The sequence below is a fragment of the Neopsephotus bourkii genome, unplaced genomic scaffold (assembly GCF_033783945.1).
Source record: "Neopsephotus bourkii isolate Nb327-2 ecotype Australia unplaced genomic scaffold, CSIRO-AGI_Nbou_v1 NB_1183, whole genome shotgun sequence".
NCBI classification, from domain to species: Eukaryota; Metazoa; Chordata; class Aves; order Psittaciformes; family Psittacidae; genus Neopsephotus; species Neopsephotus bourkii.
In genome coordinates, this window is record NW_026901668.1 from 2,481,049 (window position 1) to 2,500,264 (window position 19,216).

At 39.2% G+C, this 19,216-nt stretch overlaps 1 protein-coding gene across 6 annotated transcripts in view; it reads left to right on the forward strand.

The window, feature by feature from the left end:
* EPS8 (EGFR pathway substrate 8, signaling adaptor) overlaps window positions 1-19,216 on the forward strand; it is a 139,865-nt gene that overhangs the window by 111,907 nt on the left and 8,742 nt on the right. For 5 of the 6 annotated variants that reach the window (XM_061363915.1, XM_061363916.1, XM_061363918.1 and 2 more), the window contains 5 exons: window positions 538-721; window positions 4,045-4,178; window positions 8,436-8,547; window positions 9,367-9,510; window positions 16,006-16,243. In XM_061363915.1, the coding sequence (XP_061219899.1) occupies window positions 538-721; window positions 4,045-4,178; window positions 8,436-8,547; window positions 9,367-9,510; window positions 16,006-16,243 (812 nt within the window). The remainder of the gene's footprint in view (window positions 1-537; window positions 722-4,044; window positions 4,179-8,435; window positions 8,548-9,366; window positions 9,511-16,005; window positions 16,244-19,216) is intronic. The other variant, XM_061363921.1, reaches the window with a different exon arrangement.

Below are 19,216 nucleotides of genomic sequence, written 5' to 3' on the forward strand. Positions count from 1 at the left end.
GTAATTCTTGTATCTTGGAGTATGTAGAGTTGGGATTTTTTGTCAGTAAAAGCTCTTGCTTAACTTTTTGTTTTAGGTCTAGCTAGGCCCTCTAAGCTTCCGTGCTCTATACCTGCTTTCAGACTTCTCTATAGAGCAGGCCATTCCTTTAAAAATTTTGTCTGGTGTTTCCACACAAATAAACCATTGCAGTATTTTTCCCTTTTTAAGAGTTAAACCAAATCCTAGATTTATTTGTGATTGATTCTTCTGTTACTCATCCTTTGCTACAAGGCAGATATTTGTTGTGTTTTATCACTGGCACATCCTTACAGCAGGAGCAGTTTCTTTCTGCAGAACACAGCAGGGAGCATAGTTGTGGCCAATAAATATCTTTTGCTAATTTTCTATATTCTAACACTATTCTGCCTGTACTGCAATGCCATCCTTTCCTCTATGTTAATAAAAATTCTGAAGCATTTTTATTTTCAGGAAAACCTTATAAAATCAATATTTGTGTGGTGCTTGATACAGATCTGTAATTTACATTTCATACAGAGCGGATTGGCCCAAAGACCATTTTATTCCACCTTATGTTCCCCGTTTCCGAAATGGTTGGGAACCTCCTTTGCTGAACTTCATGGGAGCTCCCAAGGAGCAAGAGCTCAATCAGTTGGCTGAGTCTGTGGCAAATGTTGCAGAGCAACAGCGGAAGCAAGAAATGAAAAGACTGTCAACTGAGGTAGGTTACAACAGTGCTTTGTAAATTAGCTGAAGGCAGCACCAACTGCTTCCTTCATCAAGAAAACATTCTTTGGCATTGTTGGAGTAACTGTGCTCTGATGCCTCCTACATCAGTGGAGTTCATTATGTTAAAGATATACAAAACCAAAACCTGTTCAGCCACCAAAAAAGCAATGAGGAAATCACCTGTGTTTTAATTTTTGTGCATATTTGAAGAATATATGTGGATTTTGTCGTTTGTTTGATGTTTTTATTAATTCGTACAGAAAGCTATTGCCTTTTTAAACATATAAAAGTTTTATTTTTGGAAGCTTTTTGTGGTTGGGAGGACATAAGTTTTAATTTAAGATTTGAATTTATTTTTGTATGCTAGTTTTAGTTTAAATCAAGTATGAGCTAGTCCATGGTCCCCTGTTAGCAGCTGTGGTATGAAGCAGACCTAAGAATTTTCCAGGTTTGGTCCCTGGTCTTCCCCATATTCCTCGAGTACATGTTAACACCATCATACTGGATTTTATATTAATTTTATGATATATATATGTGTGTGTATTATCTGTTAGTGCAAAAATGCACAGAAGGAAGAAGATTCGAGGGAAGAATTGTTGGCTGTTATGGGATGGCGTTCTCTTTCGGAGCAATTCTCTTATTGGAGACAACAACGCTTCCCCAGCAAAAGTTTATCAAACCTGTCCATAAAAAGTGTGTCACAATAAAACTTTGTTTTCATGAAAATATCTTTTAGTTAAAAAAAATAAAAATAAAGTCTACACAGCTATAGGGAAAAACAAATTGGGTAGAAAGTCTGCCAAGCAAAGGAGGATAACATGGTATATATTTGATTACTTAAAACACCATTTGGCTTTATGCCTAACAAGATATATGAGAAAAAATGTGCCAAAACCTATGTTACTGCCAGTGATTCATGGTGAGCAAAAAAGCATTTAGTAAAGTTAATGTATACAATAATGTGAAATATAGCTGCTGCCATTTGTGTCATTGCCTTCTCTAGTTATCTCCTGAAAAAGTCTTATCACACATTGCCTCAGTTTCACTGCTGTACATTCCATGCAGGGGTTTTGTTGTTGCTGTTTTTTACATTAAGCTCCTTCTAAATAATAATTAAAAATTAAAAAAAAAAAAAAGTGTTGAAATAAGAGCACCATTGATTTTTCTCTTCTGATGATTTATTATTGTTATTAATAAGTTAAAACATTTGGGGGGAGAATATATTGGTGTAATTTGATTGCTTGTGTCTCAGGGAGTTGATTTAATTCTTTTTTATGATGGTAATGTTGGTTGGATTGGTAGTTGTTAGCCAACGCTTTGTCTTAATCTTCAAAAGACATAAATAATATATCCCGGTTCACTTGAAGGTGTGTGTGTGTGCCTGTCACCTGGGGGAATGATGGACTTGGTGATCTTAAAGGTCTTTTCCAACCTAGTTGCTTCTATGATTCTGTGTCAGGTCTAAGTTTCATGAGTGTCACTGATTCCCATGTAGTCTTGAGCAAGTCATTTAACCTTGGTTCCTTGGCTCCCTGCACCACCAGTGCCTCCTCAGCACATCCCTAGGGTGAAAAGTGCTGAGCTACTTAATAGCTGTGAAATGCTGTGGGTGCTCAGCTGGAAAAAGCTGTGTGAGTGCAAAATGCTATTTGTCTGCAGCAAAACAACTGCTATGGAGTGGGTGATACCAGAATAATTGTTCTTTTATAACTCTGCTCTAACAGCTTGTTTAACGAAGAATGCTGGAAAAAAAGAGAATATAAGTGTTTGTGTCTTATCACTAATTGGCCTTGTGTCTCAGTGTGACATTGCTCTCCAGACGACCAAGGCTGCATATCGAGAGCTGTGGCTTGCTGGGAGTGGAGAAGGGGTGCGTGATGTGGCTGCCCTCCCTGCTGGGCAGGGTCTGCCAGGGCATCTGCATTGGAGGTCCCTGCTCATGAGATCTATGTTTCTTTTTCTATTCCTAAACCTTAAGATCTAGCCACACACACAGCTTTCCTGCTGGAGGGGTTTCAGGGTGAAGTCGGTTCAGCAATGAGGACTTCAAATGGCAGTTAAACAATGGGGAAGTGATGATAGAGAGTCCAGTGAGGCTAAGGCAATGCAAATAATTTGTGTGTGAAGTAAAATGAGCTCCTCCTACCTGGGTGTCTTTTGATGTAAGGCATAAGCTGGGTGACACTTGAGATTATTTTTTTCTTTAATTATATAATTTTGAAGGATATTTTATGCCTATGGCAATTTTTGTGTGGTTTTAATTTCTTTTCATAAACCCTCAGCCCTGTAGCCAAATGCTTCTGGGTACCAGATCAGATACTCGGAGGTAGAAATTAGGTGAGTAGCAGATAGGAGAAAACGCCAAACCCAATCCAAACCCAAACCAATAAACAAAACCAAACAAAACCAAAAACCCAAACACCCAAACCAACATCAAAACAAGCTTAAAGATTTGTCAATTTCTGATGAATCTCAGCTGTTCTAATTTGTGTAACTGAGTGATGGTAGGAGGAAAAAGATCTAGACTGAGCAATTTCAAGATCATAATCTTCAGAAAATAACTGCTTCACTTGTTTTGGTCTGGGGAGTGGTGGTTAAAATAATTACTTAGATGCAGAGCATCATTGCTGGATTTAAGGTGGTTCTCTTTAGAAGACTGAATTTTAAAAAGCGTTTTCTAAAGCCTTTGATTCAGTCTTATGTATGTGCTTGCGATAAACTGTGATAATTTTCCTTAATTAAAATCCTTAATTGTACCAACTCTCACATTCCTTTTGCATTTCTTCTTTGACTGTAGTCATGCTCAGTGAGAGGGTGACATAAATGAGCCACTTTGTATTACAGTCCTGCAAGAGAGTGGCAATTTTACTTACCAGGTTTTATTTCTTACAGAGACTTACTTTTAGCTAGCTAGAGGTTTTTTGGCTTTAACTGTACATCTAGAACAAAAGCTCAAAGCAGTTTTCAGCACAGTTTATTTTAAAGCCATTCAGCTGTTGTTTATAAGTTGTGTTGCTGTAGTGACATCTGAAAGATGACACGGACCTTGCCCAGGAGAACTGTTTTTCTAAAGAATATCCACTGCAATATTAATGCAGTGGGATGACTTAGGATAGAAATTCTTTTATTCTTATCCTTTTGATCTCCCTGTTTATGTATTTGAAATGCAGAAGTTATTAACTTTTCATAGCAGAAGCATGAGCACCTGAGGATGAGTGAATGCTGACAGGGACCCTAGGGGTGCTGGATGAAGTGAACTAGGCTGCTTAATGACACTAATCCACTTTGTGCCTTTGTTTCTGTTTTGTCTTCCAGCCTCCCAGTGTTCCTGACTATCCTCCGTCTGATGGGTATGCATTCAGTAACACAGTTTACAAAAGAGGGCCTCTGCTGGACCAGGGGGCAGCTGTTGCTGCCTTTAAGCAAACTGTTAGCCGACATGTAGATAGGTAACACTGAATCAATGGTGTACGTGGTGCTGTGGATAACTGTCCCGACTTACTGCTATTGGGGTGGTGGTGGCTGTAATTACCTCTGGTTGTGTCTGGAGCAGATTGTTTCTATGAGGAAGTGATTCTGGCTAGCAGTGGGTATTCTGCTTTTGCTTCTCTCCTTAGAGAGGAGAGACTTTAATTTCTGTATAACTATCCTGTTTATGTATGCTGTTAAAGTGATGTTTTTGTCAAAAATGATATAGTGGAATTCCAACTCGATTGAGAACACTGAATCCTCCTATTTGGGTTCAAGTTTTATTTCTGCTCTATGTCATATTTTTAAATACACTCTTTGCTCTTTTCATAATTACAAAGAATGACAAGTCTGTGCTGAGATTCATCTGTCTTTGTTTATAATGATTGTTTGATTTTCTTAGCTGCTCACTTAATGCTTCATAGTCTCCTGCTTTTTATTTTCTGAGCTGGTGCATAAATATCCACTTTCAGAATAGTAACTCCTCATTTCTTCCATTCTCTTTCAAATGTTACAAAAATGTTCTGAAATGTTTGCATAGGAACCAGTATCCTTTTGCATATGCTCTCATCCCCTTCAGTTTAGCCTAAATTGAAATAGCTTGACAGGATCAAATGCAGTGATCCTTGGAATCTCAGTCTTGTCTGTGAGGATAACTTACACCAACACAAGCTGTGGAAGGGAGTCAGTAAAAACAGTGTTGGAATTGCTCCTCCATGCCAAATCCTATTCTGTATCCACTGTATGAACAGTATTTTGGCTTATGTGCCATGGAAAATGTTCAAACTAAGTTACTTTGGGTGAAATTGGTGGTTAAAACAACATTGATATAACTCACTTGATGAAAACCTTTGCATAATTCCTTGTTTTGAGCTATGTGTTAAAAGATCCGTTAGTTAACCTGCATGAAAACAAATTCCCACATGGTGTGCAGGTTGAATACTTGATTCTTTTCTTGGACTTCAGATTTATCCTTCATAACAGCAACAGCAATAGTATTCATCTCTTAATCAATTTCTCAAACTTGATTACTTTTTGAGTCCTTGTCTCAGGGCCAGTCAGTTTGAAATCTAGGTGATTTGCACTCTAAATTCCTTTCTGTCTTACCTGTAATGGGATAAGACCTGTTTTGTCCTTCTAGAGTAAGACCATGCAAGTGTTGTTGCCTCCATTTCAGATTTAGAGAATGAGTCTTACTGCACTGAATTCTTGATGATATCAGTGTATCTGGCTGCAGCTGAAAGAGTCATCCAGGCCTTCTTTGTGGAGGGTAAAGAGAAATGGATGTTTCTAAGAAGCAGTTCATGTAAGGTGAAATCAGTCTTTTGAAACATATGAAATGAGACGTGCTGTGCTGGTGCCCGCTTCTCACCACTGATTGTAGGAAGGAGTCTAGATGGCTGGTACAGATGCAGACATCCCCAGTGTGCCCTTATCTTGCAGTCTGTTCAACACAACACAAACTTGTATTTGTTAACTGCCTCTTGATATATATAACGTGTGCCTGGTAGGAGCTCAGTATTTGAGGAAAACTGTTAGTATGTATTACCCCAGGTAACTTCCATTTAAAGATACATTTTAAAGCATCCTTGAAGAAGCTGATAAAGGAGTGGGTTTGGGGTAGGGAGTGTGAAATTCAGGCTGACCCTTTCAGCCATTGTTTGCTGGTTCTTGTTCAAAGCTGGCGTTCCAAATGAGTGGTCCATAGGCAGTGACCAAGCCATTCACTACCTTCTGAGGGACAGGTAGGTTGAACCTTGTTGTGTTTTAACCTCAGTCAGCAACTAAGCACCACTTCACCAGTGGGATGGGAGAGAGCACTGGAAGAGTTAAAGTGAGTTGAGGTTAAAGGCAGTTTAATGGTGTAGAAAAGGAAGCAAATAATGATAAAAGTATTAGAATAACCAAAAGAAGTGAGGCATAGTGCAGTTTCTCACCACTGGCTGACCAATCCCCAGCCAGTTCCTGAGCAGTGTCCCCTATCCGGCTTTCCCCCCAGCTTATATATTGAGTGTGAAGTTGTATGGTGTGGAATATCCCTCTGGCCAGTTGGGGTCAGCTGTGCTGCCTGCGGTACCTTCCAATTTCTTCCCCTCCAGCCTTCTCATTGGCAGGGCATCAGAAGCTGAAAAGTCCTTCACTTAGTATAAACACTACCTAGCAACAACTAAAACATCAGTGTGTTACCAACATTATTCTCTCACTAAATCTGAAACACAGCACTACACCAGCTACTAGGAAGAAAATTAGCTCTATCCCAGCCAAAACCAATACACTTATCCATGGAAATTTTAATTCACCAAGATCTTCAGTGAGCCTTATTCCAACATACCAGGACTTTCAGTAAGGTGTGTTTTCCTTGGGTGATATAATCTGTCAGGATCTTAAACTTTTAATGTGATGTTAGGTATATTGGTGACTCTGATGCTGAAAGAGTACTGAATACTTTTTCAGCAAGTTCTGTGCTTTTTCAAACTAGTATGCTGTGCAGTTTGGTTTTGCACTGTTATTTGAAGAAAAGGACCCTGAAAGTCTGTGCAATCCACTAGGCTCTTGAGCAGCCTGCCTGGAGAGCAGGGGTACAGGTATTCTGTCTCTCATAGGCAGTAATAAAATACAGTGGTGGAAGGATGGAGGGAAGTGTTGAGAACATTTATGCCCTGAGTAAACTATTTGGCTTATAAAGCTGTGTGTAAAGAATTCTGATCTCTTCAGAAGCACACGAACATTTCCTGACCCATGTTCTGGGGATGTTGCTGTTGATTGCAAGAGTTGAGTCAAACTGAAATATAAGCATTTTGTAAAATTCTTCCTGACATATTTTTGAAGGGATCAGCCTAGTTAGGTTTGGGCAAAGTATGAAGACACATTTAGTGAAATGAGTTTGGAAAGGCAGCTTAAAAGTACCTTCAGAGGTACATTAGTTACATCCCTGAGATAGTAAGAAAGGAGTTCAAAATAGATGAGTTTTGAGTGGGTGGTGGAAAAACCATGGGATTGCACACACATCTCTCAGCCTCATAACACCTATTCTGTAGGCTGGGGTTCATCCCATGTTTTTCACTCTCTCCTTAAACACTTTAGTGTTTTGTCTTTCTTTCAAAATCATATTTCAATCTAAATACATTTCCTCCTTTATTCTGCTCTTCAAATCAAGTCAGACAGTTCTCCACAGCCATGCAGTAGCTAGGTGACTACTGGATTCTCAGGCATGCCTGGGACCCACAGTTACACAGCACCAACAACAGCAACTATCTGCCTTTGTGATATCTGTGATATTTGTTATATCTGTACTATGATGTGTGCAACATTTCAAGACATTGATCGCTTCATGTTTTCATTCTCCATTTGGATTTTTTGTTTTTAAACTTTATTAACTGGTATGGATTTAGGTTGTTGGGTGTAATTTGCAAAAAGTGAATAATGATACTGTTTCTTTAGCGCCTGTTTTGAGGGGGCTGGAGGGCTTCTCAACCTGAAGAGGTACTACATCACAGAAACTAGTAGCTTCTTAGCCAAAGGCATTCTCAGCAGTCTTTCCTCATGGAAACAAAAAGACATAAACTGTGGTATACCTTGTTCTACAATAAGACCTGTTTATAACTGCCAAGAAGTTATTTTTAGTTTTTAATTAATGCAGTAACTTGACATTGTTAGAGTTAATGGTATCAATTTTTTGATGGTTGGTTGTATTAATTTTTTCAATTAAGAAAATTGACCTACCATAGGTGAACATTTTCTGAGTTTAATTCTATTGGTGTTGATGGCAAAAATATATTCATCTCTTATGGATTTGAAACACTATGATGAACAGTAGAAATATAGCTTCATACAAAGCACAAGACTTCAATTATGCACTTAGTATAATCATTTCTTTATATGGAAAATGATAGTTTAACCTACTGTAGGTGAACAGACTAAATATAGTGTGCATGTTTATTTTAAAACAATAGTACCTGCTAATCCAAGTTGCTATCATGCATCTTGCAAACAGTGAGCCAGTAAAGTCTGCCAGTTCTTGAGGTCCATGTAGCTAAACAGCCTCTTTTTGTTTCTTTTTTTAACTCTTTTTGGCGCTTAAATTGGTGTGTTATAGTTAGGTAGTTTTACAGCAGCATCATGTTATGGGGGGGGTGTGGGGGGTGTGTGTGTTTAAATGTTTTGCAGGAAGAGGGCATTTTGTCTGTGTTTTTAGTTGCTTGAATAACTCACTGAACAAGTCTGATTTTGCTTTGCAGAAACTATGAAGCACACAGTAAAGCACAGACCAAGAAATATGCCAAATGCAAGTACGAATTTATGGCACGAAACAACAGTGAGCTTTCTGTCATGAAAGAAGAGATTGTGGAGGTAATTTCCTCTCCCCATCTCTATCCCAACCCACTTAGTGAGAAAACACAGATTTCAGGCACTAGTCAAAGCTGAGGGTACCTTTCCTGTGGACAATGTGGCTGTTCCTAATGATTCTTTCCACATGTTTCATTTATTTCCTTTAATATGGAAAGTTCAATTCATTTGTTTTGCATCGTAGACAACATAAACAGAGAATTTGCACTGACTTGTGGATTTTGATGCTGTAGAAATATACTTTTGTATTTCTTCCATCTTCTTTGGTATTGCTTTTAAAAGCCTCATTTCATAGTATTTAAATAGCTGGCTATACAGACACTATCTATACACTCACAGGACAGTGAAATACTGTCCTTTCCTGGAAGAGTTGGTACCCTGACACCTAGAAACATTTGGAAGGGAGGGAGCAACAAAGAGAGAAAATGTTGGATGAGAGATTGCACAGCAGGTAGTCACATTTCGGACTTCAACCATCCCGCTCCAGCTCCCTATTTACTCAGAAGTGTGCTCTCTCTAAATTTATGCTTTCTACAGTGATTCACTTTCCCTTTTGTTATTAGTAGTTACTCCTTTTGTCAACAGCATATAGGTTGTAGAGATGCCAGCCTCTCTGCACAAGCAGATTTTCATTCCGCTGTCTTGTCTAGCACATGCCCGAGTTCACAGAGTTTCGCACTTCTCTTCCATATCCATACAGGAGTTTCTTAGGGAAGTCTGTGCTGGCAATCACAGAACCTGGCAAAGTTATGGTTTCATTTTTAAATGATGGCAGGAGAAAAGTCAGAAAAAATATGTAATTGATTTACCAAATTATTTCAGATTCTGGATGACAGAAAGCAGTGGTGGAAGGTTCAGAATAAAAGTGGCAGCACAGGTTTTGTGCCAAACAACATTTTGGACCCTCTCAGAAATCAAGAAGGTGGCCTAGGATGGTCAGAGCCTGCATATACCCGCACCATTCAGGTACTGTCTGCTCCTTGGGAGCAAAACTTTCTTTTGTAGTGTGCATGTGAAGGAGGAAGAGATTCACAGCAAGGCTAAAATATATACACGTTCCACTTATATGTCAAAAGATTTGTATTTTTTGTACAGCCTGACACTGATTTCTGTATAGCATAGAGTCTAACATGAAAAAAATGGATAGAACTACAGCAAAATGTTTTCCTTTAAGTTTTGGGGTGTTTTTCTGCTTATTTGCTTAGAGGTGATAATTTCAATCCTAATGGCTGTGTATGCATTTATTTTAATTGCAAATGTCCTTTGTGGATTGATAGCTGTTGATGCCAAAGAAGGAGTTTGAATTATTTAAGGTAGGGTCACCTTTGTTTCTCCTAGGAGAGTGAAAGCTATCTTTTCTTTTCAGTTTCTGACTTTGTGTGTCTCTATCTTGGTCTTCAATTTATTTAATTATTGTAATTTTTGGAGTCATTAAAGTAGGCATCTTTGCTTTTGAATCCACAAAGCAGGTATCTTTCAATTGCTGTGCCTGGGCATTAGCAGCACATTCTTCTGACCTAGTTTTGTTTTTCTTTCTTTCCTGCTGTGGTGTGGAATTATGATTTTTTTTTTGTTATTATTGTTTCTTTTATATGTTGAATAGAATTAGAGTATAAAGCATATAAAAAATAAATAAGTCTTATGTCAGTGCAGTTGTTCACCTGAGTAAGTATACAGAGGCTGAAGTTGTGAAGTGTATTTTTAGGCACCATTTAAATGAGCTGGAGACTCATAAAATAAGTTCTATTTTCTAAGACAAATTTCTTCCCTTTTATTTCTAGTGATTTTGAAAGGTTAGGCAAACAACTTTGGATTAGGCAGAAATTCCAGGCCTGCCTCTGAATCAGACTTTTTCAGTCCAAATAATACAAACCAAACATCTGTTGAAACTTGAAGTTAAATTTTATTTAATCTAATATTCATTTCTTGTGCCTACACACTCCGGCTGATGACTAGAAAAGACAAAGTGCCATACTGTTACTATCCACTGTCTCTGCTGCAAAATAATCTGAATGTCCCAGTTGAAGGTGCTGCTGTGCCGGATTCTGTGTGCACAGATATCATGAAAGCTGCAGTTCTTTCAGTATTTCCAGTTTTGCCATGGATATGGAAAATTTCTTGGAAAACAGATCCTATGCTATTTCTGGCACAATAATGTGGTAGACCTATCTTGAGCTTGGTGGGCTTGAATCAGATCTTTCTGAGTTCCTCCTGTGCCTAATTGTTTGCCTATAACCCATGCGCTCATTCTAAATCAGTTATGGTTTTTGCCTGTCTAGATGCATGCTTCATTTCACAGAGTGCTTTTCAACTCCTGATTTGAAGATCTGACTTTTTTTTTTCCTTCGGGTGAATGTAATTTTGTGTGTTTTTGCCAAGAAATTCTAAGCAGGCTGAGTACAATTTTGAGCAGATGTTCTTACAGTGTTCTTCGTAATGTACTGCAGGGTTCAAAGTTTGTTTGAAGTAGTGACATGACATGGGAAATAATAAAATAATGCTTTTCAGAAAGCATTCTCCACAGAATTTTAACAATTAGGGTCAGAGAACAACATTTAAGATAATTTCATTTCTCTGTCCTCTGGCAGGTTGCTTCCTATAGCTTTATCGTACTCAAGTGTAAGCCTGAAATCCTGTGAAGTTATTTAAGAATATAATGAATTACACAGGATAAACAGAGTCTTTACCGAGACATGTCAGTGATGTTATTCTTAACTTTATGGTGATTATTGTCATTTTAACACTTCTGAGTATGCTCATTTGTCTCTTTGCCTGTGATAGGTACATGGCTCACTTGGGATCTGTTTGCATAAACCTATTTATTTTCACAAGTGTCCTTTATGTTTCTTAGATGGCAGACTCCCATTAAAACCTTTCTTTCAAGTGTTTTGTTTAGTAGCTCACTTAAAATGTCTCTGGTAAGTTGTTTCCCCTCAAGAGCACCATTTGTGCTCCAAGTTAGTGTCATAGTGTCTGTTCTGGGTTCAGCTGTAACAGTTATTTTTCTCCTTCTTAGCTTAAACCATGATAGTGGCATACTCATCTTTTGGCAACTGGTGACTTTCCTGCAGATCATGAAGTGCTTGGTAACGAAGAGATGCAGTTGCCAGGTGTCCATTTTACAGTGGCCAAAGAGTTGTCATAATTTTTGACCAAGAGCCAGTATCTCTTTTCTCTCATTTCATATCAGATGCTCTTTAAAGTTGCCAAGACTTTTTGATGGCTTTAAAAAAAAATAAAAATTGTTTCCTGTCCAATTCAACATTGATCCAATCCCAAATTATGGGATGCCACTTATTATATAAAAATATACTGGAGAGTTGTAGAAAGGATTTGATTAATGACAGAAAGTAAAAGTCCCCAGTTTGCCCATAATAATTTGTTTATTTATTTATTTAAAAAAATGGGGACTAATCCTACATAGTATGAATTTGATTACATAAATTCTAAGTTTCTTCTCCTATCATAATGCAATTACTTTCTGGCAAGATTTTAGCAAGGTGGGTGTGCAGATCCAGTTAAAAAAATACATTCTTTATATCCCACAAAGAGCTCATTAGGTGACTTGTAATAGAATTTTAATAGGCAGTTGTTTGATTCTGCATAATAGCTGAGCCCACCAAAGAAAACTTTGGCAAAAGGCCTTGCTTGAAATTTGCTCTTCCAGTCTTGTGTGCCTAATTGTCCCTTTTGGGTAAAGACAAGTAGCTGGTTCTCTCTTCTGTCTGGAAATGAGTCTCAAGCAAACATCCAAACCACAGTGCTGTTGACAAATAGAGGTTGAATGTTCTGCAGCCCTCTCAGTGAACTCCTGGCACTGTGCAAACAGGGATGTGGCTTTAAGAAGTTTGGGAAGAGAGTTGAACAGGAAACTTTGTGTCTCTGTTAACTTAATGAGAGCATTTCCCAGCACTAATGCTAGTTATGGTTGTATCCAGTGCCTCTTTCAAAGCAAAGTTTGTATTTCCCATAGCTTGAATACCCATCTTCCCTCTTTTTGAAGCCAAAATGTATTTGAAAATACGTTGTTCCCAGTTTTTTTACAATGCTCAAGAATTAGGGTTGCTACTGTTAGCACTTTTAATCAAACATTGTTTTGCTTACATTGAAAATGGATCAAATCATACTGAAGCTTTGACAAGACGCAGCCTGTAGTATGTTGAGAAAGAGCTTTGGGACTTTATTTTTTCCTTTAAACGTAAAGATTTTCTGGCAAAAAATAAGAAAGTCCCAGCAAGCTTTTCTGATATACCCAGATTTTTAATGAGTGTGTATCATCACTGTTTTAAATAATTTAAAGGATTTGCTCCAATTTACATGAGTTGAGGACTGCCAAGTTTTTTCTTAAAAGAAAAAAATAGGAGGAAGAAGGAAAAACAAAATCCAGAGTTTGTTTTTCTTACGGCTGTCAGCAAATTAATGAGTATGTGTCTCTCAACAGCAACCTTTACCTCATTTTCTAAGCCAGCCAATATTTCTTAAAGCTAAAATGAGTAAGTTCCTTTTTTTAATACCTGCTGTGACTTAATCCTTCTTGTTCTACAGCTGCAAGTGTTCTCTACGTTCACCTTACACTCTTCAATCCATTGTCAGTTTTTTGTCTGGGTTTTGTTTTTTATGAAATGTCTTTTCAAGTTTCTGTTTTTGAAAAGAGCTTATATGGTGACACATATGTGTGCTTGGTAGCCAACATTGTGTTCATTATCCAAAAGAGGAAAATTAGAATAACTTATTATGTGAGTTGCTTAGTAAGAAGAGGTAACCATTAGCCCTGATGTTCCTTTGTTTTAAATTGCAAATGTGCTTGAAATTTCATGAGTTATGTGTGATTTACTTTTTACCTATCTAACAATAGTATTTGATGTGATTTACTCCATTTTCCTCACAGCAATTGCTGGGAGAGCTTTCAGAGGTAATAAAATTAGTCTTCTGATATTGAACCTCAAAAATTACTTTCTTAAGACTATGTAGTTACCAAATTCTATAATGCATGCTTGTTTTGCTTGTAGCAACAAATAGAAATGATGGGATGAATGTGTGGATGTCCTCAAAAGACCTGGAGTTAAAAAAAGAAGTGTTAAAAAAAGAAATGAAATGTGATTCGAATGTGTGATTGGCTTTTGGGCATTGTTCAAGAAAATGTGAAGTGTATTTCAATGTAGTTTCATCCATAAATTTAGAATCTGAGTGTTCTTTCCAGATTAATTTATATTTTCACTCCAGCAAGTCATTTCGATGAGGCTGTGATTGCAGTACAACATGTTTTTGAAATTGTATCAGTAGCATCCACTGACAGAGCTACATGTAATGTTTTGCTATAACTTTTTCTGGATGATGAATGTGGTGATGTGCACTTGATGACTTGGTTTGTAATGAATCCTCTCTACCATTAAAAAAAAAAGTCTCTGCTTTTCTCTTGCATGGTGCTTAAAGTCAGGGCACAGATGAAGGTACGTTGTGGGGATAGCAGTCTAGCAATTGGAATCTGTGAACAAGATGAAAAAAGAAATCTGAATATCATTAGAACATTATAGTATCTGTGAAATTTTAGAATTCATTAACAATATTTTGGATATATGGTAGTACAACTATATATCATATATTACAGTATATTTACTGTATAACACCAAAGGACAGATTTCTTATATATGCATCATTCTGCTTGTTGCCTTTTATGTTATGCATTTCACTTTTCCTTGCCAATGTAAAAAGTATTTATTGTTGTAACTTTGACATACTATAGTACAGAAAAGTCAATTGTATGTTTTGGGTTTTTTTAAAAATCTCCCCACAATGCACTGTACAAAGTGGACACAAAATAATGAGATGAACACCTTTGAATAACTAAATGCTAAGGAAAAAAAAAAATCCAAAGGTTTAATGGAGAATGTCTTGTAAGACTGTATGTTTGCTTCAGTTTACGTGAAAAATTGTCTAAGGGAAACAAAAGCTTTTTTCCTAGTCTTAAGGTGACTGGCATTAGAAACTGATGGGATAAGATTTCTGCTGGTGTGACTCAGCATAGTTTAGCTCTAACGGTCCCAGTTTACACTCACTACAAAATGCCTTGTCCATCAATTAGACTTACTGAGCTAGGGAATCCTGTACAAGGGCAGTTCCTGACATTTAATGCAAGTTTGTTGTCAGGGCAGTGATTTGCTGTTCAGTGTCTAACATACAGCTCCTACAAATATTTCTCGACTTAATCTGTCATAAACCATCTGCCTCCAAGGAAAAGGGGAAAGGTATTTCAGGAAGGAGCAATGAATCTGGGGAATGTACTCATCTGTTTTTATATACCAAAGTAATTGGACTTCTCATAACTAAGAAATGAGGCATTCCTATTGAGCAAACAAACTTTAATATTAAACTTTCAAGCTGTTTTAATCCAAAACGGTGGAGAGGGAGCACTGTTAAAACAATGAGATGTAGAGTTTGAACTGTTTGAAAGAAGAGTAGTATAGGTAGCTTATGAGCTGGGCTTGTCTATCATTGGGGTTGCTTTGGAAAAATACATGTCTTCCTGAAACTGGTCCTATCCTGAAAGGAAAGAAAGAGAAAATAAGTTATTCCCCCAAAATTATTCTTGAGGCACCTGCTGCCTAGCTAATAGCAGCAAGCTAATGTGCACTATTTTTAGATTAATAATCATAGAATCATAGAATAGTTAGGGTTGGAAAGCACCTTAAGATCGTCAAGTTCCAACCCTCCTGCCATGGGGAGGGACACCTCGCTCTAAACCATACCACCCAAGGCCTCGTCCAACCTGGCCTTGAACACTGCCAGGGATGGAGAATAATGTTAGAACACTGTGTAAGTGGGGGGAAATGAACAACAGCCCTATTCCAAGAGCTGTGGAGCTTGCAGGTTGGGTTTTTTTAATCAGATTATTGCATTGAGGTGGCATGTAATGGTTACACAAATAGCTGAAAAGGCACAACTGAATGGGTGGGAGGAGCAGGAATCTTCTAAATGCTGCCTGCAGTTAAGAAAGAATGTGTTAGCCCAACCCAGTGATGTTTATAAATTAAACCATTAGTCAGGCTTAGGTGTGGCTGGATATGTTAATTTTTCACTATTTATTTTTATGCAACATCTCTAAAATACACATTTTTCCATGGATAAAGTCCAACAATTGAAAAAATTTGGAAGTTCTTAAAATGTGCAGGGCATAGAAGCTTGGGATTTAGAAACAACTTCATTTATAGAACTCATGAGACGTATTTCACATGATGCCATTGCTGTAAGTTTGGTGCCCAAGGGGAAGGAAATTGATGCCAACCATTGATGCCAGATCAACTTTCGGCAAATTGTTGAACTATATATGGCAAGTAAGATGTCTTTGTGTAATAGACGAAGTCAGTTGGTACAAAGCATCCTAGCAGTTTTTGCAGAAACCTGAGTTTGTCTATGTCTTGTCCAAGTTCTATTGTTGAACTGAGTCTCTCTGCATCTTTTCAGAAACAAAGGACGGACTATATAGCAAAGCAACCTGACCCAGCTCCTGCTACTCCTTCACCACCTCCAACACCTGCTCCTGTCCCTGTGGCTGTCCCCCTCCCTCCCAGTGCACCAGCACCTATACCAGTTCCCATGCCCAAAGCACCAGCAACCATCAGCCGCCAAAGCAGCACCTCTAGCGACAGTGGTGGTAGTGTTGCACGAGACACCCAGAAACAGAAGCAAGTTCCTGTGGATCGTAAGTTTGTCTAGGGAGCAAGGAAAAAAATGTTTCTTCCATTCCTGTGTTTTGCTTAATCCTTTAATTCCTTAAAACCTTGTGTTTCAGGTGAATGTTTTTGAAATATTTAACCCTATGTTTAAAATACACATTTCCTATGTATGTGTGTTCCGACTGCCACTAATCACAACGGTAGATATGGGCAAAACACTTCTGCACTTGTCCTTATTCTAAATCCTATCCTTTTATGAATGACTGGGATCTTCAGTCAGTGGTTTTCCACACTGTAAATGCCCATGCTAGTATTCTGGCTAATGTGTATGTTCTACATGAACTCACTGCCACATTACAGTTTAAATTGCATTTAAAATCACTTAGGCTGGTTTTACACTTCTGTCCATGTTCATCCATATTCCTAGGGCATTCGCACCATTCTGAAACATGTATCCAAGGCTTGCAAGACTTACAACTATAGACCAGTCAGCCTCACCTCCATCCCTGGGAAAGTGATGGAACACCTTATCCTTGGTGCCATCTTAAGGCATATCAAGGATAAGAGGGTTATGAGGGGCAGTCGACATGGCTTCACCAAGGGGAAGTCATGCTTGACCAATCTCATAGCCTTTTATGAGGAAATAACACGGTGGATGGATGATGGCAGAGCGGTGGATGTGGTCTACCTTGACTTCAGCAAAGCGTTTGACACAGTCTCCCACAGCATCCTCGCAGCTAAATTGAGGAAGTGTGGTCTGGATGATCGGGTAGTGAGGTGGACTGTGAACTGGCTGAAGGAGAGAAGCCAGAGAGTTGTAGTCTATGGGGCGGAGTCTAGTTGGAGGCCTGTATCTAGTGGAGTGCCTCAAGGGTCGGTACTGGGACCAGTATTATTTAATATATTCATCAATGATTTAGATGAGGGAATTGAGTGTACTATCAGCAAGTTTGCTGATGACACTAAGCTGGGAGGAGTGGCCGACATGCCAGAAGGCTGTGCTGCCATCCAGCGAGACCTGGACAGGCTGGAGAGTTGGGCAGGGAATAACTTGATGAAATATAACAAGGGAAAGTGTAGAGTCCTGCATCTGGGCAGGAACAACCCCAGGTTCCAGTATAGGTTGGGGAACGACCTGTTAGAGAGCAGTGTAGGGGAGAGGGACCTGGGGGTCCTGGTGGACGACAGGGTGACCATGAGCCGACACTGTGCCCTTGTGGCCAAGAAGGCCAATGGCATCCTGGGGTGTATTAGAAGGGGGGTGGTTAGTAGGTCGAGAGAGGTCCTCCTTCCCCTCTACTCTGCCCTGGTGAGACCTCATCTGGAATATTGTGTCCAGTTCTGGGCCCCTCAGTTCAAGAAGGACAGGGACCTGCTGGAGAGAGTCCAGCGCAGGGCAACTAAGATGATTAAGGGAGTGGAGCATCTCCCTTATGAGGAAAGACTGAGGGAGCTGGGTCTCTATAGTTTGGAGAAGAGGAGATTGAGGGGTGACCTTATTAGTGTATATAAATATATAAAGGGGGAGTGTCACGAGGATGGAGCCAGGCTCTTCTCAGTGGCAAACAATGATAGGACAAGGGGCAATGGGTACAAACTGGAACACAAGAGGTTCCACTTAAACTTGAGAAGAAACTTCTTCTCAGTGAGGGTGACAGAACACTGGAACAGGCTGCCCAGGGAGGTTGTGGAGTCTCCTTCTCTGGAGACATTCAAAACCTGCCTGGACACGTTCCTGTGTAACCTTATCTAGGTGTTCCTGCTCCAGCAGGGGTATTGGACTAGATGATCTTTTGAGGTCCCTTCCAATCTCTAGCATACTGTGATACTGTGAAGTCTGGTTGATGCGTGGGAGCTATGTTGTAATAGTACTGTTGGAGACTCATCTCGTAATCAGGTCCCCTTAGCCTGGTCAAAGCAACAGTGACTGTCAGGCCATTGAGCAAACTTTCATGTCCTTATTGTAGCTACATACTCGGTAGTCCTTTAGGTGGAAAAGCATGACAGCCTGCATACAGCAGTGTGTGGCAGTCATGAAAAGTTCTGATTAAGGCTGCCTTGTAAGTATAAAGCCTATGTGATGCTAAAGCTCCTACTCTCTATTGACTGGAAAGCAAGTTAAGTTAGGGGAACTATTTAGTCAGTAATTTCTGTACTAATGCACTTCAAGCAATGTGATTGCTCGGCTTAAAAATAACTGGAACTCATAGGCAGGCATTTCCTATAGCTTTTAAATTAATAGCTATTAAATAAGCTTCTTGAAGTTCAAGAGTTGACAGCTTTTCCCATCCTCTGCCTCTTGCCTTATCGGAAAATTCTATACCCACCTGAGGTAAAAACTGGCACCATGCAAAATCCTTTCTGCAGAAGGAGTTCTTTTCACCCCTGTCCTAAGTTAATGGGAAGCATGCCTGCTTGAGTAACCACACCTGATCAGTGGAACCTGCTTTGACATTGCCTGGTGGTAGGCTAATTCTCACCTAAGTTCTGAACTTGGGAAAGCTCTGGGACCTTTTTTAGTCCCTTCACCTAACAGACTGGCTGGCTTGAAATTATAAATGAAAGCAGCCTGGCAGGAGAAACAGGTTTCACTCCTGCTTCCCAAGGAAACAGTATGGCCGGCTTCTGGCTTTGTCCTGTTTTTGGCAGTTTGTTACTTAACTTTTGGGTTTCCTGTTTTATTTATAAAGAGGCAGGAAATTAGAGTGTTTCTCTCTCTCTCTCTCTCATACACACACACACACACACACACACACACACACACACGCGCGATCATTTTATTTCCATGTAAGAAGGACTTTGCATGCTGTAGCAGGTGTTCCCTTATATCTGTGATGGCCTTCCTCTATCCATTAGCAACACAAAATGTGAAGACCATCCTGGCTTCAGGTACAGGGTGTGAGGTGTGAAGGGTTGCTGTAGCCTAACTGGTTACAAGACATCTCTTGCCCTCTCAGGCTCTGCTGAGGCCCTGGACCATGCATGAGAGCTCCTGTTCC